Below are 20823 nucleotides of genomic sequence, written 5' to 3'. Positions count from 1 at the left end.
AAAAGGATTTTAGATGCGCGCACGCACGTTTGGTTGCCTACTTGCAAGCGCATCGCGATGCCATCTACAATAGAAATAACAAATCACTCACAGGCGCAAAACTTTCCATGTCAATCAAAACTTTTTGTCTTATCATAAGTTTGATATTGACAATTTCTTTGCTCATAGACACGGTTTATCGTGTTTGCGTTCATACGAAGGAGATCAAACATTTCTAAAGTTATTACCAGTCGTTTTTTTTCATTACGCAGCCTTTTCATACCCGTAGTTAAATTAATATTTATGATTTCGTTCCCGTCACCTTGACAATTATTCGGTTATTCGTTCCTACCTCGATTGCATACGATTTAAACGAAAAGAATTGTCGATATAATTCTTAGAAACATGCAAACTGCAAAGATCTTTTTTACGTTGTCTAAAATTGAGAAATACAAAAGAAAGATCATTGAGTTTAATGTTGCACGCGTAATCACGTTACCGTACTTACAGTCAAGTGCAAGAGATTTCTATTACTCTTACGAAATAAAATATTACGCAAACACGTGATTAGATAAAGACCAGGTTTTTAATAGAAGAATATACTCGCGTGATTAGATAAAGACGAGGTTTTTAATATAAAAATATATTCGAAGTTCCATCAGTCCTTTCACATCTTCTGGACGTATTCAACATTTTCCAAGTAACAAAATATTCCTACTAGGGTTAGTATTATTTTAACAATACAGTTTTTTTTATTATATTTTATTATATTGCATTCGTTAAATATATCTTTCTTTACGTTTTATGTTTTCGCCATACTGTTATTTAAACAAGTAAATCCTGGTCGCTTCGGTTCTTTGCTTTGAAAGCTAAGGACAGGCACACGACCGAAATAATAAAAATATTTTTTTAAAAGCAGACGTACGACAGCAAAAGATTAACAATGGCTACTTTGGACGTGGCTGGACTGAATATCGTGAAAAAGGAACTGCATGTACCTTCACTCAATGAAGTAAAAGATGGTAACTTCTTCCTCGTGTAACTTTAAACTATAATATAAATCTAAAAATGACAGAATTGAACAGCATGGCATACATTTTTTCTTCTCAGTGTTGAAAGAAGGCTTAGCTAAAAATTTCTCAGAGTTCTGTGTTGAAGTTGTCGACTGTCCAGACTTAACGCAAAAACCTTTTACGCTTGCTGCACCAGGTAATACTTTCAAAATAAAATATCTTCTCAAATGTTTTTATATTATTTTTTATCCTTTGTTACATAATATCTTCAGGATTGCGAGGTAATCCAACGGTATTGGAAATCGGTGGTCCACCTTTTCTTCTTCCTCTTGTACAAAGAAATAAATTGTACGATATCCAACAGCTCTTGAAGCATTTAAAATGTTGCAACAACCCTTTTGTAATTGGAGCAGGAGCTGGACCATGGCCACACATAAATTCCAATTGTGAGGTATGCTCGATAACTTAGATGGTTTGCTTATTTAGTTTTAACAGTTACCAAAAAACAATACTTTTAGCTTATGATGAATATGACTATTTCAACCTCCGAAGTAAAAAATGAAAGTCGTATCGCATCTGTTGATAAATCAAATGAAAAATGTGTATTACAAACCTTGCCTAATGATGAAACAAGATTAGCTTTATTGGCCAATCTATTTGCTAGCGAAGGAAAACCAGGACAAGTGCTGAAAGTGTATGCCAAGAAACGTACTGGCAATGATGATTTCATTGCATCCATGCAAAAAGCACTTGCACAACATTATAAAAATAATCTTGTTGGTATGTTTAACAAGTAAATTCATTTTAGAAATATGTCAGAACATTGGTGCTAAATTCATAAAATTGCAGGATTGGGAGGAACATTTTTAATGAACGATGGAAAAGTTAAACAGCACGTTATGTCTGACTTTTCTACAGTTCCACTCGACACGGAAACAAAACTTAATAACTGGTTACGATTTTACAATATGTCAACACCCCTTGTAGCTGTTGGAACATTTGTCAGTTCTGAAAGTGTAAGTACAACTACATTAAAGTTTTATCGTGTGCGGGTTTATATTGTACAATTGATGCATATGTATTGGTGTTTTAGGATGTCGATCTTCGCGTCCAACATTTCCACAGCTTTTCTCATCACGGCGAAGGAGGTCATTATCATATCGATACGACTCCAGAAACTATTGAATATTTAGGATACTTTAACTTGGGTACCGCGTTATATCGCGTAGACCAACCAACGACTGCTCTGCAATTTGGAAAGGACTGATCTTTTAAAGAATTCCAACAGAGATCTGAGCGTATCTTATTGCCACTATTTTACAAAATACACAAACGATTGAATAAAGACAATATAAGCAACCTACTTGAGGACAAAATTAATTTTGTTCGTCTATATTTAATTATATAAGTATACAAATATCGAGAGGTAATCTATAGATAACAAAACTGAAATGATCCATAAGTTGCTCGGTACATTATAGTTTCACAGTTTTACAGTCAAGCGAATGTAAATCCGGTCGTTGTTATATTTTCCAAATCTTCCTACCGTCCTTAATCCCCCATAAGCTGTTTGACGTGCAAAGCTGTGCGTATGTTAATTCTACGAGACGACAGACGGTAGACACCGGTATGCCAGCAATATCTCGTTCAGTATAATTGTATACCGTAACTGTTAAGTTGATCGAACTGAAGACATGAAGATGAAGTTCAGTATTGCGTCTACCACTTCTTACAATAGTATACATCCAGCATATCAATATACGGAACAATTTGCTAACAACGCCGAAACGTATCAAGAAAGTACCAAATGGTTTGGTGTATTTTTGGCATTTCTCTCAGGTACATTTTTCACAGTTAGTTCCTCGTTAGTCAAAGCTATCCAAAATGTAGACCCCATGGTACTGTTGGGTATCAGAGCTATTTTACAAATGCTAGTCATGGCTGGTGTAGCAATTAAAGCTTCCAAAAGTATTTTTGGTCCCAAGGATCAAAGACTACTCCTACATTTTCAGGTATGTTAATGCTAAAGAGTGAATGAAAGATCAAACTTTTTGCTTATTAACGAGAAGTAGAAATTTGTCAGTTGTTATTTAATTATCTAATGAACCGTCTTTTGCAGGGAATAGTAGGAGGTGCTACCTTATCGCTGCTTTATTATAGTTTCCGAGAATTACCCATAGGAGATGCCACGACTATTATATTTAGCTCTCCGGTTATTGTTATAGCATTATCTTTTATTTTCTTAAAAGAACCATGCGGTGTATTACGTGTAATGGTCATGTGTGCACTTTTTGCGGGCGTGGTTTTTGTATCGAAACCACCATTTGTGTTTCAGGTAGCAAAATAAACTATTAGCATTGCTTTCGTTAAATAACGATTTTATATATCATATGATATTTGTTCTTTTTCAGACACACAGAACTGAACCGTACAATCTGATAGGATATCTGTGTGCTATCCTAGCAACATTCTTCACAGCTCTGAATATAGTTATTATGAGAAAGTGTTCAGAAATTCATTATTCTACGATAATCTTCAACTTATCTTGGTGGTCTCTGCTGACAGCAATATCCTTTTTCTTTATTGTGTCGGAGCATCATGTACAAAAACTTAAGCTACCTACCGATTGGTTTACTTGGGCTAAAATATTATCAGTGGCACTCACTGGATTATCTGGTCAAGTTTTAGTAACTAACGCGTTAAAAATAGAAGGTGCAGGCAAAGTATCAGTGACTAGATCCTTAGATATCATACTGGCCTATATAGTGCAAGTATACTTTTTTGGAGACCAACCTTCGTCTACAAGTATTATCGGAGCATTTTTAATTATAGTCTCTGTCGTATGCATGGGATTTGAAAAAGAGATTTATAGTGTTTGCGATTTTATTCCCTAGTCAAAGATACAATATCTTAAATTATTTATCTGCTCTTAGCATAAACATAGATAATATTATACACATTTTTATGAATGGTGAAAACATTGTTATTATACTATTAATATGATTTTACTAATATAAAGTTTCCAGATTTTACACAGTATAAAGTCGAGTTATATGCAACTACCATTCATTTACATCATCGTTCTTTTACCGCAATTTGTATCTCGCATAAAATTTTATTCAAGATAGAAACAAACGAATCAAGTACTTTATAGACAAATTTAACAAAATTATTATATAACATCGCGTATCTGTAATTTATAATTCGCACTTCGTTTCATGTTTTCAATAACATAGAAGTGACATTCGCAAAATTTTGAAGTTTATAACTCAATGTATATTTACAATTGTACATATCTTGATACCATATGTACCTAGAATTATCCGTAACTTTGTGCGGATGTAATTAATTGTATTTCCATAGTTGCTGACAATTTATTTAAAAAAAATACATCTACAAAGAACAATAAACCACCGTACCATATCCAAGATAATAATATGTACAGTTATTCTTCTTTCGACTACTTTATCCTTGATAGATACAAATATAGTCTAATCCAAGAGAAACTAACTTTAGTGCATACATGTCTATACATATTCTTAGAGCTTAGTTTACAACTGAAGTGATACATGTACGAATTCTTTTCAAAATGTTTAAAATTTTATCATGCAACACAGTATCATATACTACACTACTTATTTATAGTTTACTTATTCTGAAAAAGAAGCCACGGATACTTACATGTGATCAACCTTCTTACAAAAAAATCACTTGGAAAAAAAAAGAAGAAAAAGTTGTGTACATGTTCTCAATTTCTTTTCTCTTATATACGTTTAGACCTTCGGAACAGTTCGTTTAACAGATTTTGCGATTACTGCAACTTGCACTGGTTACTTTATGCACACGTTAATTAAACAGATTTTCGAAACTTCTGAATCACGCATAGAAAATATTATAGCTACCGTTGAACGGGAATGTAACTGTAACTTTGAAATAAAAATCATTTGTACACGATATCGCCACTTGCATGTGAATTTTTTTGACACTTCTTATGTAAATAAATATTTACATACATTTCTTTTTATCCAAAAACTTCTTATTTTACATTGGTCATATATCTTTTCTGTTCCTAAATATTTTATACCATAATTTTCAAACTGTACAAAATCTGACTTACAATCTGTAATAATTCTAAGCATTCTTTAACTGATCTTTAAGTATTTCTTTCCGATAGCATCAATATAATTACAAGTATCGCTACAGGAAGTTGTTATTCCCTAAGTATGTACATAACATACAAAATATGATGCTGTCCTAGAAGTGTAACTGTTAAACGCACCCCATGTTATTCAAACAGATTTATACCGGTACTCCTCCTTTTCTTATTAATAAAATTATCAGCTACCGAGTTTACTCATTGAATATTCTTTAATTCATTATGTATGAAAATACACAAACAAACAAATAACGGGCACTATGTGCCACTCTTAAAGAGACATAGTTAAGAACATGAAATAATAAAATATATGTATGTACATTTTGGGCAAAACGCTACAAATAGTATCAGAATTTTCTTTATATTAAAAATATCTCTTGACTACAAAAATAGGGCATACGCTGCTTTTGATTGATTGCCACACATAATGCTGTTGAAATATTAATCTGTCCCGGAATACATACATACATACACTTCGAAGCTGAGAAAGATTACTATGAGGATACCTAGATTGCTCGAAGTATAAAATGCAGTGAACAAAGTATGTATGCATACAGTTTAAGTAATTTTTAAAACGATACTGACTTGAGTTTTTTACGATTCCATCATCTAATTGTATGGTCTTTCAACATCTCAAAGAACTTAAAGAAAGTGAATTATTTTTTGCAAATATTCGTTTAAATATGAAATTAATTCGGTTTAAAATATCAGTAGTGAAATCACTTGACTGATTTCATATAAAACTTCAATTTTTATAGATAGCAATGTTTTATGTAAAATTTTGAAATATAATGCTCTAGACATTTTATTGTAAAAGCTGTTAAAGGGGTAAAGTAGAATGATAAGTTAAAAAGTAATATAAACTTTGTATAGTAATAAATAACACATTTAAACTGTTGAACTATAATCAAGAGGAAAACTTTAACATAAGTGAACCGTTATTTATTTTCTGAAACGAAAAATTTAAATTACTACCATTTGATGATACTTTTAAAATATTTGTATGAAATTGTAATGTAAGATTTCGGTTAGAAATGTACCTGAACTTTTATAAGATTACCATTATGTATAGATTTCTATTAATGGAAACAAATTATATAATTCAACATGTCTAAAAATAGTGCTATTTAGTATAATGTTAAGGTAGCACCCAACAGTATTAAGATGTTACATTTTATTTGAGTACAGCATCATTATCGTATAACACAATTATAGAAATAATTAAAACATACACAACGAGGAAATTTAAACTTTTGACAAAACTAAAAATCAGATCTAATTGTGTATGTCTTACCAAAATAAAAAGTAAAAAGTACATAACTTTAAACTTCAAAATGTTGAATTTTAACGTTTCCTTTTGCATAAAATTCTACACATAATACTTTTTGTAATTTATTTCGTATAATGCCAAATGTAATGAAATAGCTTTATCGATAACTTTATCAGAACCATTTTAATGTTAATATAAACAAAAGTATATTATAATAATGAGCTTTTATTTATCAAATAATAAATATTAATGAAACAGTAACAATCTATTCTTATTTCTTGAGTCACAAAATGCTTGACAGTATGAAAATTAATTTGTATAAATGTATTAATTTATGCAATGTGTGCAATATACATATGTATTTCATTGTAACATCAGATGTATTTGATTTAGAAGAAACAGGCGTATTTCTCGTGACTTTAAAAAAGCTGATCTTCCACTATTAAGAGGGAAATGAAAAACTGAACGCAATATTTACCAATTATCCTATCCCGAGTTCGAAATATTGCTGCGAGTAAAATCATGAATTTACGGAAAATTATCTGAGGTCAGCCTGTAATATTGCATACAAATGGTCTATCATAGTAATTCATTGGATCGATTATTACATATCTAATCGCTTAGAAGCTAAAAGCAAATGTACAGAGTAAATTTAATTTATAGAAACGAGTAATATTATTATAGAACACACTCGCTTTAATATTTTGAATGCCTTAACATTTTATGTACACAAAGTGCTGTTATTTCTTCTTTTTTTTTTTTTGTTGTTGTTAAATTAATTTTTCTCATAAAACTGTGGATGGCAAAAGATTGGTCTAATTCTTTGACCAGGGCAACTGGTGTGATACATTGTAAACGTATAAAATATTTGTAACATCTCACATCGTATCATGATTCAATATGAATTTTGAGCCAAATATTTTCTTTTTGGTAGAAACACGAGTAGTATAAAAAAGAACGTAATGATAATGTTAACTGAAAACGAGTACATTCGAAAATTTCTACATACCTTAGAATGACGCAATAAACTAAAGACAGCATCAACTTTTAAAATACATGTTAAACACAAAAACTTAGTGCGCTTCATAGAGCAACGAGTAGAGGACAATTTGGCGTAGTAACATAGTGCCAATTCAAATAAACATATAAACCTTCATTGACCATGTTAAAATATTGCTTGATTAAACAAATATTCTTAGAATAGAACAAATTCGCATACCTCCTTTACTTGCGGTGAACAAATTAAATCAAATGTGTATCGGAACATGCACCAACAACTCTGCACGGCTGGAAAATACTGCAGAACACATCTCACATGTATATTCTACAGCATCCGGTATTATAGTTTCTGGAATATCATCCACAGGCGCTATAACACTATGAACAGCCAACATTCGCTGAGGTGTGGATTCAACTTTCACACTAAGTTTTACATTTCCAGCTCCAACATCTTCGGTATTATTAATTTTCCCTACATCGGGAAGGTACTTGTTATCTTCCTCGGTGGTGACACTCGCTTCAAATGCAATCTCCAGATTACTTCCATCCACCGCATGTTCCATTAATCTTGCGGAATCTGTGTTCTCTGTGTTATTATTATTCTGTATTTCCTCTTGATCGATGTCCATCGGTTCTTGCTTGATTCCATGTTTTTGCTTCTTAATTTTTTTCAGAACACCCGTTCTTTTTCTAGATGTCGGTTCTATCTTTTCGTTGTTAACGGCAAGGATATTACCATTGTTATTTCTGTGGTTGTTACTAGGTATTTTTGGTGTGTTAGGTTCCAGCTTTATGTTAACTAATGGCAACGGCTGATGCGTTGGCGTTGAAACTTTTGAAACTTCTTCCTTTGGCTTTGGGAATGTTGCTGGCGGTGGCTGAAGCTTCCCTTCGATGTGATAGCTAACGTTTTTTGTTCTTGGTCTATTTCTTTCTCCACCTGGAAAAATTCCTAATTTATGTTCATTTGGCATTACTTTAGGAGTCCTTGTCACCATAGTTTTGGTTTTTTGCCCCTTCTTAACCCCGTCACTACCAATTTCTACAGGCACTCTTGTTTTCTGTGTATGAATCATTTTTGGTCTCCCAGGTTGGCACGAAGTTTGAGCTTCATTCTTCTTCTCCTCTTTTCTAAGCTTCTTCTTAGATAACTTGGATTTCCCTGGGTTTAATTTCGAATTACTAACAATTGAATTTATATTTTGTAAAGAGCTCTCAAAACTTTTAAGAACATTTTGATATCCTTCTTCGACATTCGACCGATGCTGCTTATTCTTCCTTCCAAGTTTTCTCTTGGTATTATCATCTGAATCGGAACCTGCTTCCATCATATCGTACTGCTCGCTTATACGTAACATTGTATTAGTTTCATGAGGCTTAAGCTTACGTCTCCTTTTATATTTACGAGGTCCAGTTTGCGGCTGTCGTCTTAACGCGGTATTATCATCACAGTGTTGCACAATGTGAGCAACTATCTCTTCGGATGTTCCGTATGCATCGCCGCATACCTTACACAAATATGGAGTAACGCTACCTACACATTTTGGATCGGGACCTGAATGATGAGCACGAACATGTTCTCTGAGAACAACCTGAATCAATCGACAAAAACGAACGTGAATATGTAACACGTAAGAGTAGAAAAATACGTTGTACTTCAACTGTTAGCCTTACTCTTTGATTGAAAGCGCGAGGACAAATCGCGCATCCATATGGTTTTTCGCCCGTGTGAATGCGTTCGTGTTTCCTTAAAGTTCCACCATCGGCAAATGCTTTCCAACAAAATCTACATCCGTACGGCCTTTCTCCAGTGTGGATACGTATATGAATCTGTTGCGAACTGCGACTTCCGAATGTTTTTCCACATTCTCTGCACGGAAAAGAACGGCCGCCTAAATCTTTATTGTGTGAATGACGATGGCTGACCAAAGCTCTACCGTCAGGGAATTCCTCTCCGCATTCATCGCAAACTACCATTTTATTACGATGCGACACCATGTGCCTAACATCAACATATCTTAATGAATAATCGATTTCAAAAATATATAAAATATTCATTCTCCTAAGCAAAAGTACCTTCGTAATCTAGCTTTACTGTGAAAACGTTTTCCACATTTTGTACATCCGAAAGTTTTATCGACATTATGAACCCATGAATGTTTTAATAAACTGCGTTTATCTTTACATGTTTTCCCACAAAGAGTGCAAGTATTTGGTGGAGCATCTTCAGCATGATTTTGACGGACATGTTCTGCAACTTCTGCATCATCGCGACATCTTTCACCGCACAATAAGCACCGACGACTAGGTGATCTGAAAGAACTGAATCAATTAATTTATCAGAATTTAAAAAACATCTATAACGAATTTTTTAGAAGTAATACCTAGCATGAAGTTCAGCATGTGCTAGCAATGCTAAAGCCTCTTCAAACCACTCTCCGCAAACATTGCAAACATGGTGTTGACTTGAACCTTCCATTGTATCATCCTCTTGCTTGATATGAATCCTAATGTAATCAATATTAAAATTAATATCACAATGTTACGAATTTTCCTGAAAATCAGCGCAAAGTTGAAACTAAATGCAACTACGATCTGCATTTGTAACGGTAAAAACTGTACATTGCTTATTTATTTGCACAAGGTAATCTTACTTTTGGTGACGTTTAAGTAAATCCAAACGATGAAAAGGAACACCACAAGTATTGCAATAAAACTCTCCAAATCTTTCATCGCCCGTATATGTAGCGTCATTGTCATATTCTTCGGTATCAGACTGTACAGTGCCGCCGTGTTTAGTACGAACGTGTTCCCTTAAACTATTAACATCCCAAAACATGTCACCGCATGATGTACATTCAAATGGACTATCACCACCATGTATGCGCGCATGAGATGCAAGTGCCTTTTCTCGCGCAAAACCAACACCACAGAACTGACACACGTATGGTTTTGTTGGATCAGTTATAGGCCACCTTGGTGCTTGAGGTTCAGTAGAGACAGACGATATCTGATCATTCCATTTCGAGCTTGACGCATAGTTACCACTGCATGTAGAATTTCTACTAGTCATTTCCTCTAACAAACGTGTATCTTCGTCAACATAATCATACGATTCATTGACGTACTTGCCCATTTCCATTTTATTATCCTCAACAGTACGTTTTGGGAGTGTAGAGTAGTTTTTACGTTTCCTTGGCGCACTGGATTGAACTTTCTTACGTCTACCTTTGGTAGACTCTTCAGCCTCTGGTGCCAGTGGATCGTCGTCATTCAAATCATCCTCCAAACCATCTCGAGATGGCGCATACGCATGAATCTTCAAATGATTCATAAGATCACACTTTCGAGCATAACGTGCTCCACACAAATTGCAACCGTGAGGGCGATCTGTCTGATGTGCTACCATATGATTCATTAAATTTGCTTTTTTCCTGAACCTTCTGCTACAGAAGTCGCATGGATAGGGTCTACTATTTGTGTACGAATCTTGGTCAATAGGTAATGGTATTTCCATATCATCATATTCAAGTAAATTATCATGAGACACTTTAGAATCTGGTATCTCAACCCTTTAAAAAATAATATCAATGAATCTCTGAATTTTTTCAATATAGTTATGCAAACATTGACAACTTACCCATCTTCGTGACCAGATCGATCCCAATTATCTGCTATCACTTCTTCTGTAACCTGAATATTTAGATAATCATGTCCTTGATCCTGCGGCACTATATAAATAGATTCCATATCACTAGATTGCGGAACCATTAATATTTCCGACTCTGTTGTAGAAGTAATATTAGGGCCAGATTCGACTGTCTCTTCAACTGTAACTTCCTCGCAAGCTCCTATTACTCCTTCTTCTGGAGCAACTAACTCTGCTTCTAAACCACATATTACTTCCTCGTGAATAACATTTCCCACCTCCTCCACCCATTGCAACGTTAAATCTCCAGGTACATCCATTTTATTGTAATATAAATTTATTTGATCACTGAAATCACTAAAATAAAAAAAAATTCGATTTAAATCATGTTAAAATAATTCACATTTTCTTAGTTGCAAATTATACTACAGAAATTATGTTAGAAGGAAACTATACTGAATAAAATTTGTTGACAATACATGAAATAATTTAAAGCATGTACATATACATTACACAATAGACACAATTATTAATTAAATGTTAATATGATACATAAATTACATTCATACAATTCAAAACACGTACATATTGTTTCAAAATATTTGCTACAATTTGTTTTTTAACAATGAAAAATGTTAATTCGCTTAGCTTGTACATAAAGATGGAGCAAGATTATAACTTAAAAGGAACATTTAATGTTTCTATAACAATAAAAAAATAATGTTCATTTAAGATTTTTAAGCACAGGAGTGACAAATTTTGACTTCTAAATATATTTTTCAATTATTAATATAACAATTTCGATTTGTTTGATCGAAGTATACTTCAATAATACACTTGTAAATAGCAATATTGGAAACAAAATTTCGTACCAATTTCAGTTAAGGAACACACAATTCCGGGACTCGACGTTACATTTTGATCAATTTCTTTGGATTTGCGACGTACAATCCCGAAAAATTGTTTCAACGAGAAATATTTAAAATTGTTGACGTCTAAGGTTATATTATATAGGTTATGACTTTAGAGGTTATATCGAGTATTTCGAAATGGAAAACAATTCTGAATGGAGAAATCGAGCGAAAACAGTGGCGAATGTGTCGTCGACGAAAAACAAAGGGTGGCTGATGGGGCAACTGTATTTTACATATGATCAAAGTAGTAGCCATAGCCTCTCTTACGCCAAGCCTCCTTCCATCCAATTACATATTACGAACTATGGCCAAAGCGGCACTCGTCCACGCGTGAATAGGAATTTTCTACCTGGATTCAATTACGATAGGAGCAGAGTCGATCACAATGATTTACTTACTGTTCAAATGTCTTCCGCACAGCTATTAACCTAACCAAAAATACTCTATCGGGATCGAGAACAGCGTCGACCTTCGGTTGTTTTCAATTTGGAGGGGATACGTTTAGAAATAAATTGAACAAAATGGCCGACAGACATGACTTCGAGGGACAGCCAACTGTAGATAAGAGAGCTGCGCAAATCCTTTTGCGTTTGATATATAGCGTTGCTTCTTACGGACAACCAATCATCTGTTGTACCATTTTTATATATACCAATTTACAAATAATATCATCTATTATTTCTCATTAATATTTGATGTTTAGACGGTAAAATCAACAAAGCAAATATGCAAAATGGTAAATGCGAAGCTACAATTTCTTATTGGATTATAATGTATGCGAACTTGTAAATGCGTCTTATCGTGTACGTGAAATATCTGTGTACTCGTTGTCTACCGTCTATACATTGCCTTTTTATGACTATTATTGTTTTAACTGCCAGATTCGAATTGTTCCATACGCATTATGTTCGCGCTTAAATGTTGTTTATGTTCTCTTTATTTTTAAATTGATTATATGGATATATACTGTGTCAAATTTATTTCTTAAACAATACAAATTCGAGTAAATTTAATTGCATCTGATATTATAGTGTTGTTAAAATTCGTTGGACATGGTGCTTGTTAGGTCGCATTCAACGGTGAGTATGAATAAAGAATTGACAATATTTTTAGAAGACCAATTTATTTATTTTGAAATTCATACACCGTATTTTTTACCAGGAAAACGTCAAACGTTCGCAACCGATAAGAATTAGAGAATGTTTAACATGTCCAAAATTAGTAGGAAGTGATATACGTAAGAAAGGTAATATCAATATAAGAAATCCTTTAATAATAATCATACCATTAATAAATATTTATATTTATACCTTGTAGATTGCGATAGAGTCAGAAGCCAACCAGTCAGAATATTACAATTAATAAAACAAGATGAGGAAAAGAAAAGTAGCGGTTAGTATAATTTCTTTTCCACTGTTATTTTGTGCATTATTGATCTACATACAATAATTTGGCATTTTAGTACGCAAACAAAGATTACCTGAAAGATTAGGTCCACTTTCAGGCAGAAAACATACATCAACGAAGGAACAATACAATGGTTAGTTAATTATTATATTTTTAATGTACAATGGTATTTATACTAATATGTAATTTATTTTTATTAGGACAAATAGATGATGATACAAAGCATTCTTACAACCCTGTACGTAGAAATCTTAATTTTAATAACATGTGTGTTAATAATAGAAAGAATGAGAATAGAAGAACAGAGTGTTTGACCAAGTCAACCTTTTCAAATAGCAGTCAGGCCTGTAATGAACTGTCTGAACCAGACATGAGAAAAAGTTTATTATTAAAACCGAATACTATCAAAAATAAGCATTTACAAACATGTACAAAAAAAGTATATAGATATTCAAAATTGCCTGTAGCATCAAAGGAAAATATAGCTACTTGTAATAAGAATGAAATTTCCACTCATTCTACCAAAAGTGAAAATAAAAGTTCATTGTTGCTTAACAATGATTTGTATAGTAAATGTAATAATAATAATTCTGCAGAATCTGAATCTAACGTAACATCCAAAAAATGTAAAACCGCCGAAAATGTAAACTATTCTAGTCTAAATATCGTTAATACAAATTACGTAGAATCTTGCGAAATTTCGAATACAACACCTCTACAAGTTTCTCGATCTACGATTCATCAAGAAACATTAAATAAGGAATATCAATTCTCTATGCAAAATAATACACTGCATAAAGTATCTTCCCCAGAACAGAGTAATTTAAAATGTGAAAAATCTGAAATATCGAAAGATCAAGATAAATGTATAGAAGACTTATGTAATAACTTGCAAAGCACAAAAGTGGCACTGCTAGAAAGTAATCTAAATGTACAGCATACTTCATCCGAGATGATATACGTTGACAAAAAAGAAATTACACATTTGAAATGTGAATTGGAAGATTTAGTAAATACTACAGAAGAAAACCTGAAGAAGTTGAAATCGACATTAACATATGTAACAAGATTATTATCTGTACCAGATGAAACAGTCTCAAAGTCTGACACTGTTAAAGAAAAAGATGAAGATTTGGAAATTCCAAAGATTAACAGTGATGAAAGTTTTGTAAATTTAGAAAATCAGCTTAACATTATGCCTGTTAATCATGTTGGGTCTATTAAAAACCGATTATCCCAAGAAAATACACCTGTGATTCTAAAATACAGGCAAAAACGGTTTCTGAGAGAGTACGTGACTTTGAAATCAAGCATGACTTTTTTGGAAACTCCAGATGGCAAAAAATTTACAAGTTTATGTCAGAAAAATAATATAGATAAATCCATTTTAAGCAGAACAGATATTTCGAATAAAGTACTCAAGGAACTTCAAAATTTATATTCCGATTCGCCGGAATCTAATTGAAATTTTACTTTAAATTTCGGACCACAATTTTCAGTATACATTATTTAATTCAAGTTTCCGGCGACAGGATACAGATTCAACCCGGAAGTCATAATTTTGAATTTTAATCGCTGTCCACCGAAAATCAAGTCTGAAATAGAAAAATGATGAATAAATAATGATATTGCTATTAAGTTACCAATTTGTATATATAACATCAAACAAAAATGTATTTGTATATCTATTTAAGATTAATAAAGAAATGTATAATTTATAAATAAAATTGTACAAATGTTGTCACACTTTATTTATTAAACTAAAAAATGAAATATTTATTAGGTTGTTTTACTCTTTTATAAATGAATGTTTTGATTTAACATTGGCCAAATATAAAATTGTATTCATCAACGATTTTAAGTATCATTTTTAGCGTTACATTGAAGACTGATGTGTCAAAATAGTCTAATATGAAAACGGATAATCGGTTAAATTAGTGTAGGCGAAAGTGCATCGTGTGATTGCGTGTCTTCTAGGATGCTCAATCAATGGTGCAACAACCATCTCAAGCTCGTTCGGGTTGGCTCCTGTCATGGTCGATTTATTAACGAGTATATGATGACATTAAGTTTGAGGGTTCTTATTTCTCGATTTTCCTTACGATATTGTTTTTAAAGCGACCCGTACATTATGTCGCACTTTTTAAACATTTCGTAACTAATCTAAGATTATCGTGTGATTGTACAAAATAAAAGGTAAAGAATGGCCCGACCGAAGCAAAGAGTTACCACTGATATTTGTGCTGATTGCGGAGCTCTCGGTAAATGTATACAATTATTTTAATTATTTATTAACAAGTCGATTCTATATGTTAATCATTAATTGTAATGTTGCATAATCAGATACTAACGAAATATATTTTTTTTCTTAATTGGTTAAAATAAATATCTAATGTATTTCGAAAAGGTTAATGTTAATTACGTATTTACATTTGTCTTAGGTCATATTTACCTGTACATTATGCATAATTATATTATTTATAATTCTACATTTAATTATCAAGTGAATTTTGTAATTATTTTGTTTAGAACCAGGATGGGCTTCTTTGAACAGAGCCATTTTATTATGCGATGATTGTTGTGGTATACATCGTAGTCTGGGCCGTCATATATCCCACATAAAGTCACTACATAAGAGTATATGGCATACAAATTTACTTAATGTTAGTAGACATTAAAAAAACTTTGCAAATCAATGTGTATCTGAAGTAGTAATGTGTAATGTTTTATAGATGGTGCACACATTAAATGATAACGGAGCTAACAGTATTTGGGAACATTCCCTTTTAGATCCTAATAATTCAAAGATTAGTAGAAGAAAACCGCAAGCTAAGGATCCGTTGCAGTTAGTACTACTTATATAATAATGCAATATATAATGTGACAACTTGACAATTAATTTATCATTCATTTTTTGTAGTCCAGTGAAGGCTGATTTCATTAAGGCAAAACATCAACATTTAGCATTCGTATTACGTCCGAGTAAAGAAGAATGTTGTAGTAAAGAGGAGTTAAGTAGACAGTTACATAGTAGTGTTCGTACAAGCAATTTAGAAACTTCTTTAAGATTGCTTGCACAAGGTGCTAATCCAAATTATTTTTACAAGGTATTAAAAGAATAAAATATTCAAAGGTACATTGATAATACAAACACAGAGCATAATAAGACGGTCTTACAGGAAAAGGGTACAACACCGTTGCATGTAGCCGCTCGTGCAGGACAAGCTTTACAAGTAGAGCTTCTAATTGTTAATGGTGGCAACCCTAGTATAATTGATTTCAATGGGCAAACACCTGCAGAAATTGCCAAGTATTTAAAAATATATTGTATATCATGCAAATGCACGCAAGAAAAATAAGTAGTAAATTGTAATAACGTAATCCTTACTGTTTAGGATGGCAGGACATATAGATTTATCAGAGCGCATAGTCGAATGCATGTACGAAGTAACAGATAGACTGACATATTATATATGTTCACGTAAACCAAATCACTGTATGGATGAACATATAATAATTCCAGAATGTTCATTGCTTTTGGAACAAAATGATTTAAACTTAGAAGGAAGAAATAAATTACAGTTGGTGAGTACATAATTTATTAAACAAATACCGGTATAATAGCTAGATTTATCATTTTCCTCAGTTACCAAACCACTTACTGGAAGAATTAGCAATGGACGTATACGATGAAGTCGATCGCCGTGAAACCGAAGAAAGTAAGTAAATCCTTATGTTTCATTATACACAGAATCATTTTGAAGAATAGATTAGTATCTAGAAATAATTCTATATAGTATCCAAGGTTTTTGGATTTTATGTGTAGTTATTTCTAGACGCAATTAAAGCAATTACACATGTACTTATTGCTCCACTGTTTTATTAATATGCATGTTTTTTTTATTGCATCATTGTTAAGGAGAGGTGAGTTGAACTACAAGCTTGCAGTTTTTTAGTGATAGCTTAATTCTAAACTTTAATTTGGTAACATCGAATAGAGATATACTTATAGAAAATGTCATGCTTTTCTCTGTTGTTTAATCATTTAATATTGCAAAGTTAAATCTTAAGACTCTAACATGCAAACTTTTCTTCTTTAACTAGTCTGGTTTGCTATTGCACCTTTACCAGAAAGATGTACAGTACCTTTTCTACCAGTGAATCCGCAACTATCGTCCACAAGAAATCAAGGTAGACAAAAATTAGCAAGATTTACGCCAAAGGAATTTGCTACACTTATTATAGATCTGCTTATCGAGGCTCGTAGAAGGCATGTACTTTCGAATAATGCACCAGTGCAAGGTAGGTGAAAACTTGCATGCAATTAATACTAAAGATTATTAATTGTATAAATAATATATGTATCGATCGTCAGATCCAGCAGTATCTGTGCTTCGCAAAGAACATCAAGGAAAGTATGGATCGCAAATGTCCGACGACGAACCTTTATACGATAGCGTCGCGTCTGACGATGATTACGCGCTAACATCAACGGGCAATGCAGCGCCCGAGTATTCAACGTCACAGTTCAAAATGAATAACGAGGTAAGCATAAAGTTATTTGACAATATATGGAAATCTTATAAACAAGTGTATTCAATGAAAGAAGATGGATGATGAGTTACTTGTTGGAATAGATAAAATTGTGTGGTAACATATTAAAGGTACCGGCACTAGTAACGAAAAGAAGAATAAGGAATCGGCTAAGTACTTGGCTCTTCTGTAGACAGTGCTATTAGGCAAGTGCACAGGTCTGTTAGTGCATGTGCAGCCATTGCCAGAATTGTAGAAACTTGAACGTTCTATTTTATTATTAAAAATTTGCATTCTCTTACCTTTTTTTCACGATTCATTTACTAAAATTTGTAACACAGACATGTTAATTATGTGTTTTGTTTTATAACAATCGTATCGCGTGACTTGGAATATCTTTTGGTTTTTTTCGTCTCTTAATAACCGAATCATACAGAGTTTCTTGAAATACCATTGTAGGAAGCTTTTGCACCATTAGCCAAGGGTCTTCCATCTGTCGTCGAAGTTTTGAAAAAACAATTAACTTTATCCGAATCAACCGTCAGGGATCTCCGAGAGAAAATACATGCTTTACAGAATACCATAGAATTACTTACGCACGAGAATAACGAATTGAAGCAAACGATTCACGTAAGGCGATTATATTTTATTTGGTTTACCGCATTCGATGGTCACAAATCGAGATCTAATTTACGGAAATCGTAGGCGAAAGAGGTAGCAGATGGAGTTATCAATGGCCATGTCGGTGGAGAGCAAGAACCAGAGTTGGAACCAGTACTCGACATAAAGACGTCCCTTAATAGAAATAATCAACGACCTGCTTCTATGTATGAGACAAGAGAAGGTTTGCGGAAACCTAGTTCGTGGTCAACAGCCATTTGTCAGGTACTCGTATTCTTCTTTCTTATTTAAAACTCTTAAAGCATAGGCTTTCGTAATTATTCCGCAAATTCCGTTTAAATGCAAAACGTAGACAAAGAGAGATCCCGATTCGATGTCTCGCAATAACACGCAAAGTTTATGGGAATGCGGTGCTCCGAATCTTCCTCCCAGCGAGGAAGTAACTCGAAGAACGGAACAGGTCACAAGAAGAATTCAGGAATTATGGATGGCTATGCAAGATCCGAAGCAGCGAGAAGCTTTCGTGCCCTGCGCGGAAAGAATTCGCGTTGCGGTTGCTGAACTGACAGCTATATTTCCTCAAGTAAGATACGCGTTTCGGACAGTTTCCCGTTTATCGTAAGCATTACGAGTGTACAGTAATTCTTTCCTATAGAATCCCATCGAGGAGAACATTAGATCTGCTCTGCGACAATTAAACGGTAATACAGGTAGACTTCAAGCGGAGTGCTCCGGTCTTCAAAGATGCACCAGTGACGTTGAACACATGGACCGTTGTCTGCAACAAGTACGTTCATGTGCTTATGACATTGCCAAAGCAACGAAGCTTCTCGTTACCCAGTTTCAAACGTAACGAATAAAAGTATTAACATTGAAAATTTTTTATACTCGCGGGATATGTATATAACTTGTACAGAGACACGTAACATTGTAATACTCAGACTCATCACACGCATTGTATAAGTACTCTCGTATTACATCGCGTAAAAGCCTTTTGTTACATGATAGATTTTCTCTTTTCATTTCAATGTAAATAACGAGTAAATTCTAACGCATCGACATCCGTATAACCTTGCTAAGAAATATTGAAACATGACATTCTTCAAGATTCAATACATATATTACGTAACTTTTAACATTTTATAAAGACTGAATAGCCACGAACCAATGAATCTTATTAATATGCAATTTAAGTTTGTGTATTTGGTTTTATAAATGTAACCGTTGCTTATATAAGCTGGCATGCATGCGATAAGGATTTTAAGCGTGGCATTAATTAGCTGCACTCATGCAATCAAAATATTTTGTGCAATACGAAACGAGGATAATTAATTTTAATAAATTGTTTAATAAAATAATATAAAAATCATCTACATTTCAAAATCAATAATAAGATTTACCTCAAACCACGCAATTGTTCATGAAAATGGATTATATACGACGAAAAGTTCGGTAATTGGATAATTTTGTAAAAAAATTATTTTCAAAAGTAGTCCAGCTTATATGGAAGCATGATAAATGAGTGAGACGTTTGTCGCCAGTAAAAAGAGTATTTCTCTTTTTTTTCTTTTTAATTATTGTGGCTACATGCCGATCACATTAGTTCATAATCATAATAATTGTGGTTTATAAGTTAAGTTTTATTGTTGTAATGTTGAAGTTAGGAATATATGTTTAACTATATAATAAAGTTTAAATATCGCTCCATTGTTGACACAGATTACGCTGATAAACTTATTTACAATATATTCTATGAAAAGTTCCATAATCAAGCCTAAATTCGTATGTCTCCAACAATAATTTCAAATCCATACGAAACGTAACGTTGTTGTTCTATGGCTGTCGCATCGAAAGTTTCGATGGGAATAATTCGATATAGATATGATTGTACATGCACATGTACTCGTATATATATGTATATATATATATTTATACAATAAACGGATTTGTTTTAACAAGCAAAATCGTTGCGTACAATTACGCAGTTGGTCGTAATTTATACACCGCTCGAAAGTCGCGATGAACGTGTATTTCCATATTTTCTAATGCAATCAATATAAATAATTTTAGAGATACGGCCGAGTTCAAGTTACCTGTGAAGCGTCATCCGTGGTGTTACTCACGAGACGCGTGTTGTCGGAAAATTGTTCGCGATTTCGTGAGATTCCAAAATTTTCTAGAGCATTCGTAACGAATAAATTCTGAAACGGTATAAATCCGCAGGAAATAAGCGAAGCGACGGGGAAAAAAAGGAAATCGTCAACGGATCTTTCGAATGGGAT

At 33.1% G+C, this 20823-nt stretch overlaps 5 protein-coding genes across 10 annotated transcripts; 4 read left to right on the top strand and 1 right to left on the bottom strand.

Moving 5' to 3' along the window:
• The first annotated feature begins 105 nt into the window (after positions 1-105).
• On the top strand, positions 106-2423 carry LOC116427328 (ester hydrolase C11orf54 homolog). 2 transcript variants are annotated; one of them, XM_031977545.2, is made up of 7 exons: positions 106-701; positions 896-1001; positions 1090-1188; positions 1265-1443; positions 1511-1772; positions 1842-2008; positions 2086-2423. In XM_031977545.2, exons 2-7 carry the CDS (start codon positions 923-925, stop codon positions 2257-2259), a joined length of 960 nt encoding a protein of 319 aa, XP_031833405.2. In that variant the 5' UTR covers positions 106-701; positions 896-922; the 3' UTR covers positions 2260-2423. The 2 variants fall into 2 exon arrangements, with proteins under 2 accessions (XP_031833405.2, XP_031833404.2); XM_031977544.2 differs by having other exon boundaries at positions 111-701; positions 899-1001.
• A 190-nt stretch (positions 2424-2613) lies between these two features.
• On the top strand, positions 2614-5066 carry LOC116427327 (solute carrier family 35 member G1). The gene is made up of 3 exons (XM_031977543.2): positions 2614-3004; positions 3112-3327; positions 3404-5066. The coding sequence occupies exons 1-3, from the start codon at positions 2687-2689 to the stop codon at positions 3884-3886; spliced, it is 1017 nt and encodes a 338-aa protein (XP_031833403.1). The 5' UTR covers positions 2614-2686; the 3' UTR covers positions 3887-5066.
• A 2080-nt stretch (positions 5067-7146) lies between these two features.
• LOC116427329 (uncharacterized) lies at positions 7147-12545 on the bottom strand. Of its 4 annotated transcripts, none has more exons than XM_031977548.2 (8): positions 12379-12545; positions 11058-11423; positions 10546-10989; positions 10072-10464; positions 9802-9924; positions 9494-9739; positions 9092-9419; positions 7147-9009 (listed from the first exon to the last, which is right to left on the bottom strand). In XM_031977548.2, exons 2-8 carry the CDS (start codon positions 11384-11386, stop codon positions 7666-7668), a joined length of 3207 nt encoding a protein of 1068 aa, XP_031833408.1. In that variant the 5' UTR covers positions 11387-11423; positions 12379-12545; the 3' UTR covers positions 7147-7665. The 4 variants fall into 4 exon arrangements, with proteins under 4 accessions (XP_031833408.1, XP_031833409.1, XP_031833406.1 ...); XM_031977549.2 differs by having other exon boundaries at positions 9494-9730; XM_031977546.2 differs by having other exon boundaries at positions 10072-10989.
• Positions 12503-15118, top strand: LOC116427330 (uncharacterized). Its single transcript, XM_031977550.2, has 5 exons — positions 12503-13059; positions 13142-13226; positions 13298-13372; positions 13443-13520; positions 13588-15118. The coding sequence occupies exons 1-5, from the start codon at positions 13033-13035 to the stop codon at positions 14850-14852; spliced, it is 1530 nt and encodes a 509-aa protein (XP_031833410.1). The 5' UTR covers positions 12503-13032; the 3' UTR covers positions 14853-15118.
• A 189-nt stretch (positions 15119-15307) lies between these two features.
• Git (ARF GTPase-activating protein GIT1) lies at positions 15308-20687 on the top strand. 2 transcript variants are annotated; one of them, XM_031977519.2, is made up of 13 exons: positions 15308-15648; positions 15917-16050; positions 16120-16232; positions 16308-16494; positions 16567-16697; positions 16783-16972; positions 17034-17106; positions 17492-17689; positions 17763-17932; positions 18380-18550; positions 18626-18805; positions 18894-19124; positions 19197-20687. In XM_031977519.2, exons 1-13 carry the CDS (start codon positions 15591-15593, stop codon positions 19392-19394), a joined length of 2034 nt encoding a protein of 677 aa, XP_031833379.1. In that variant the 5' UTR covers positions 15308-15590; the 3' UTR covers positions 19395-20687. The 2 variants fall into 2 exon arrangements, with proteins under 2 accessions (XP_031833379.1, XP_031833380.1); XM_031977520.2 differs by lacking the exon at positions 15308-15648 and having other exon boundaries at positions 15920-16050; positions 16100-16232; positions 19197-20432.
• Positions 20688-20823: the final 136 nt, after the last annotated feature.

This window comes from Nomia melanderi, chromosome 8, assembly GCF_051020985.1.
Source record: "Nomia melanderi isolate GNS246 chromosome 8, iyNomMela1, whole genome shotgun sequence".
Lineage (NCBI taxonomy): Eukaryota > Metazoa > Arthropoda > Insecta > Hymenoptera > Halictidae > Nomia > Nomia melanderi.
The sequence above is the reverse complement of the archived record's forward strand: the minus strand, read 5'-3'. Positions and strand labels throughout refer to the sequence as shown.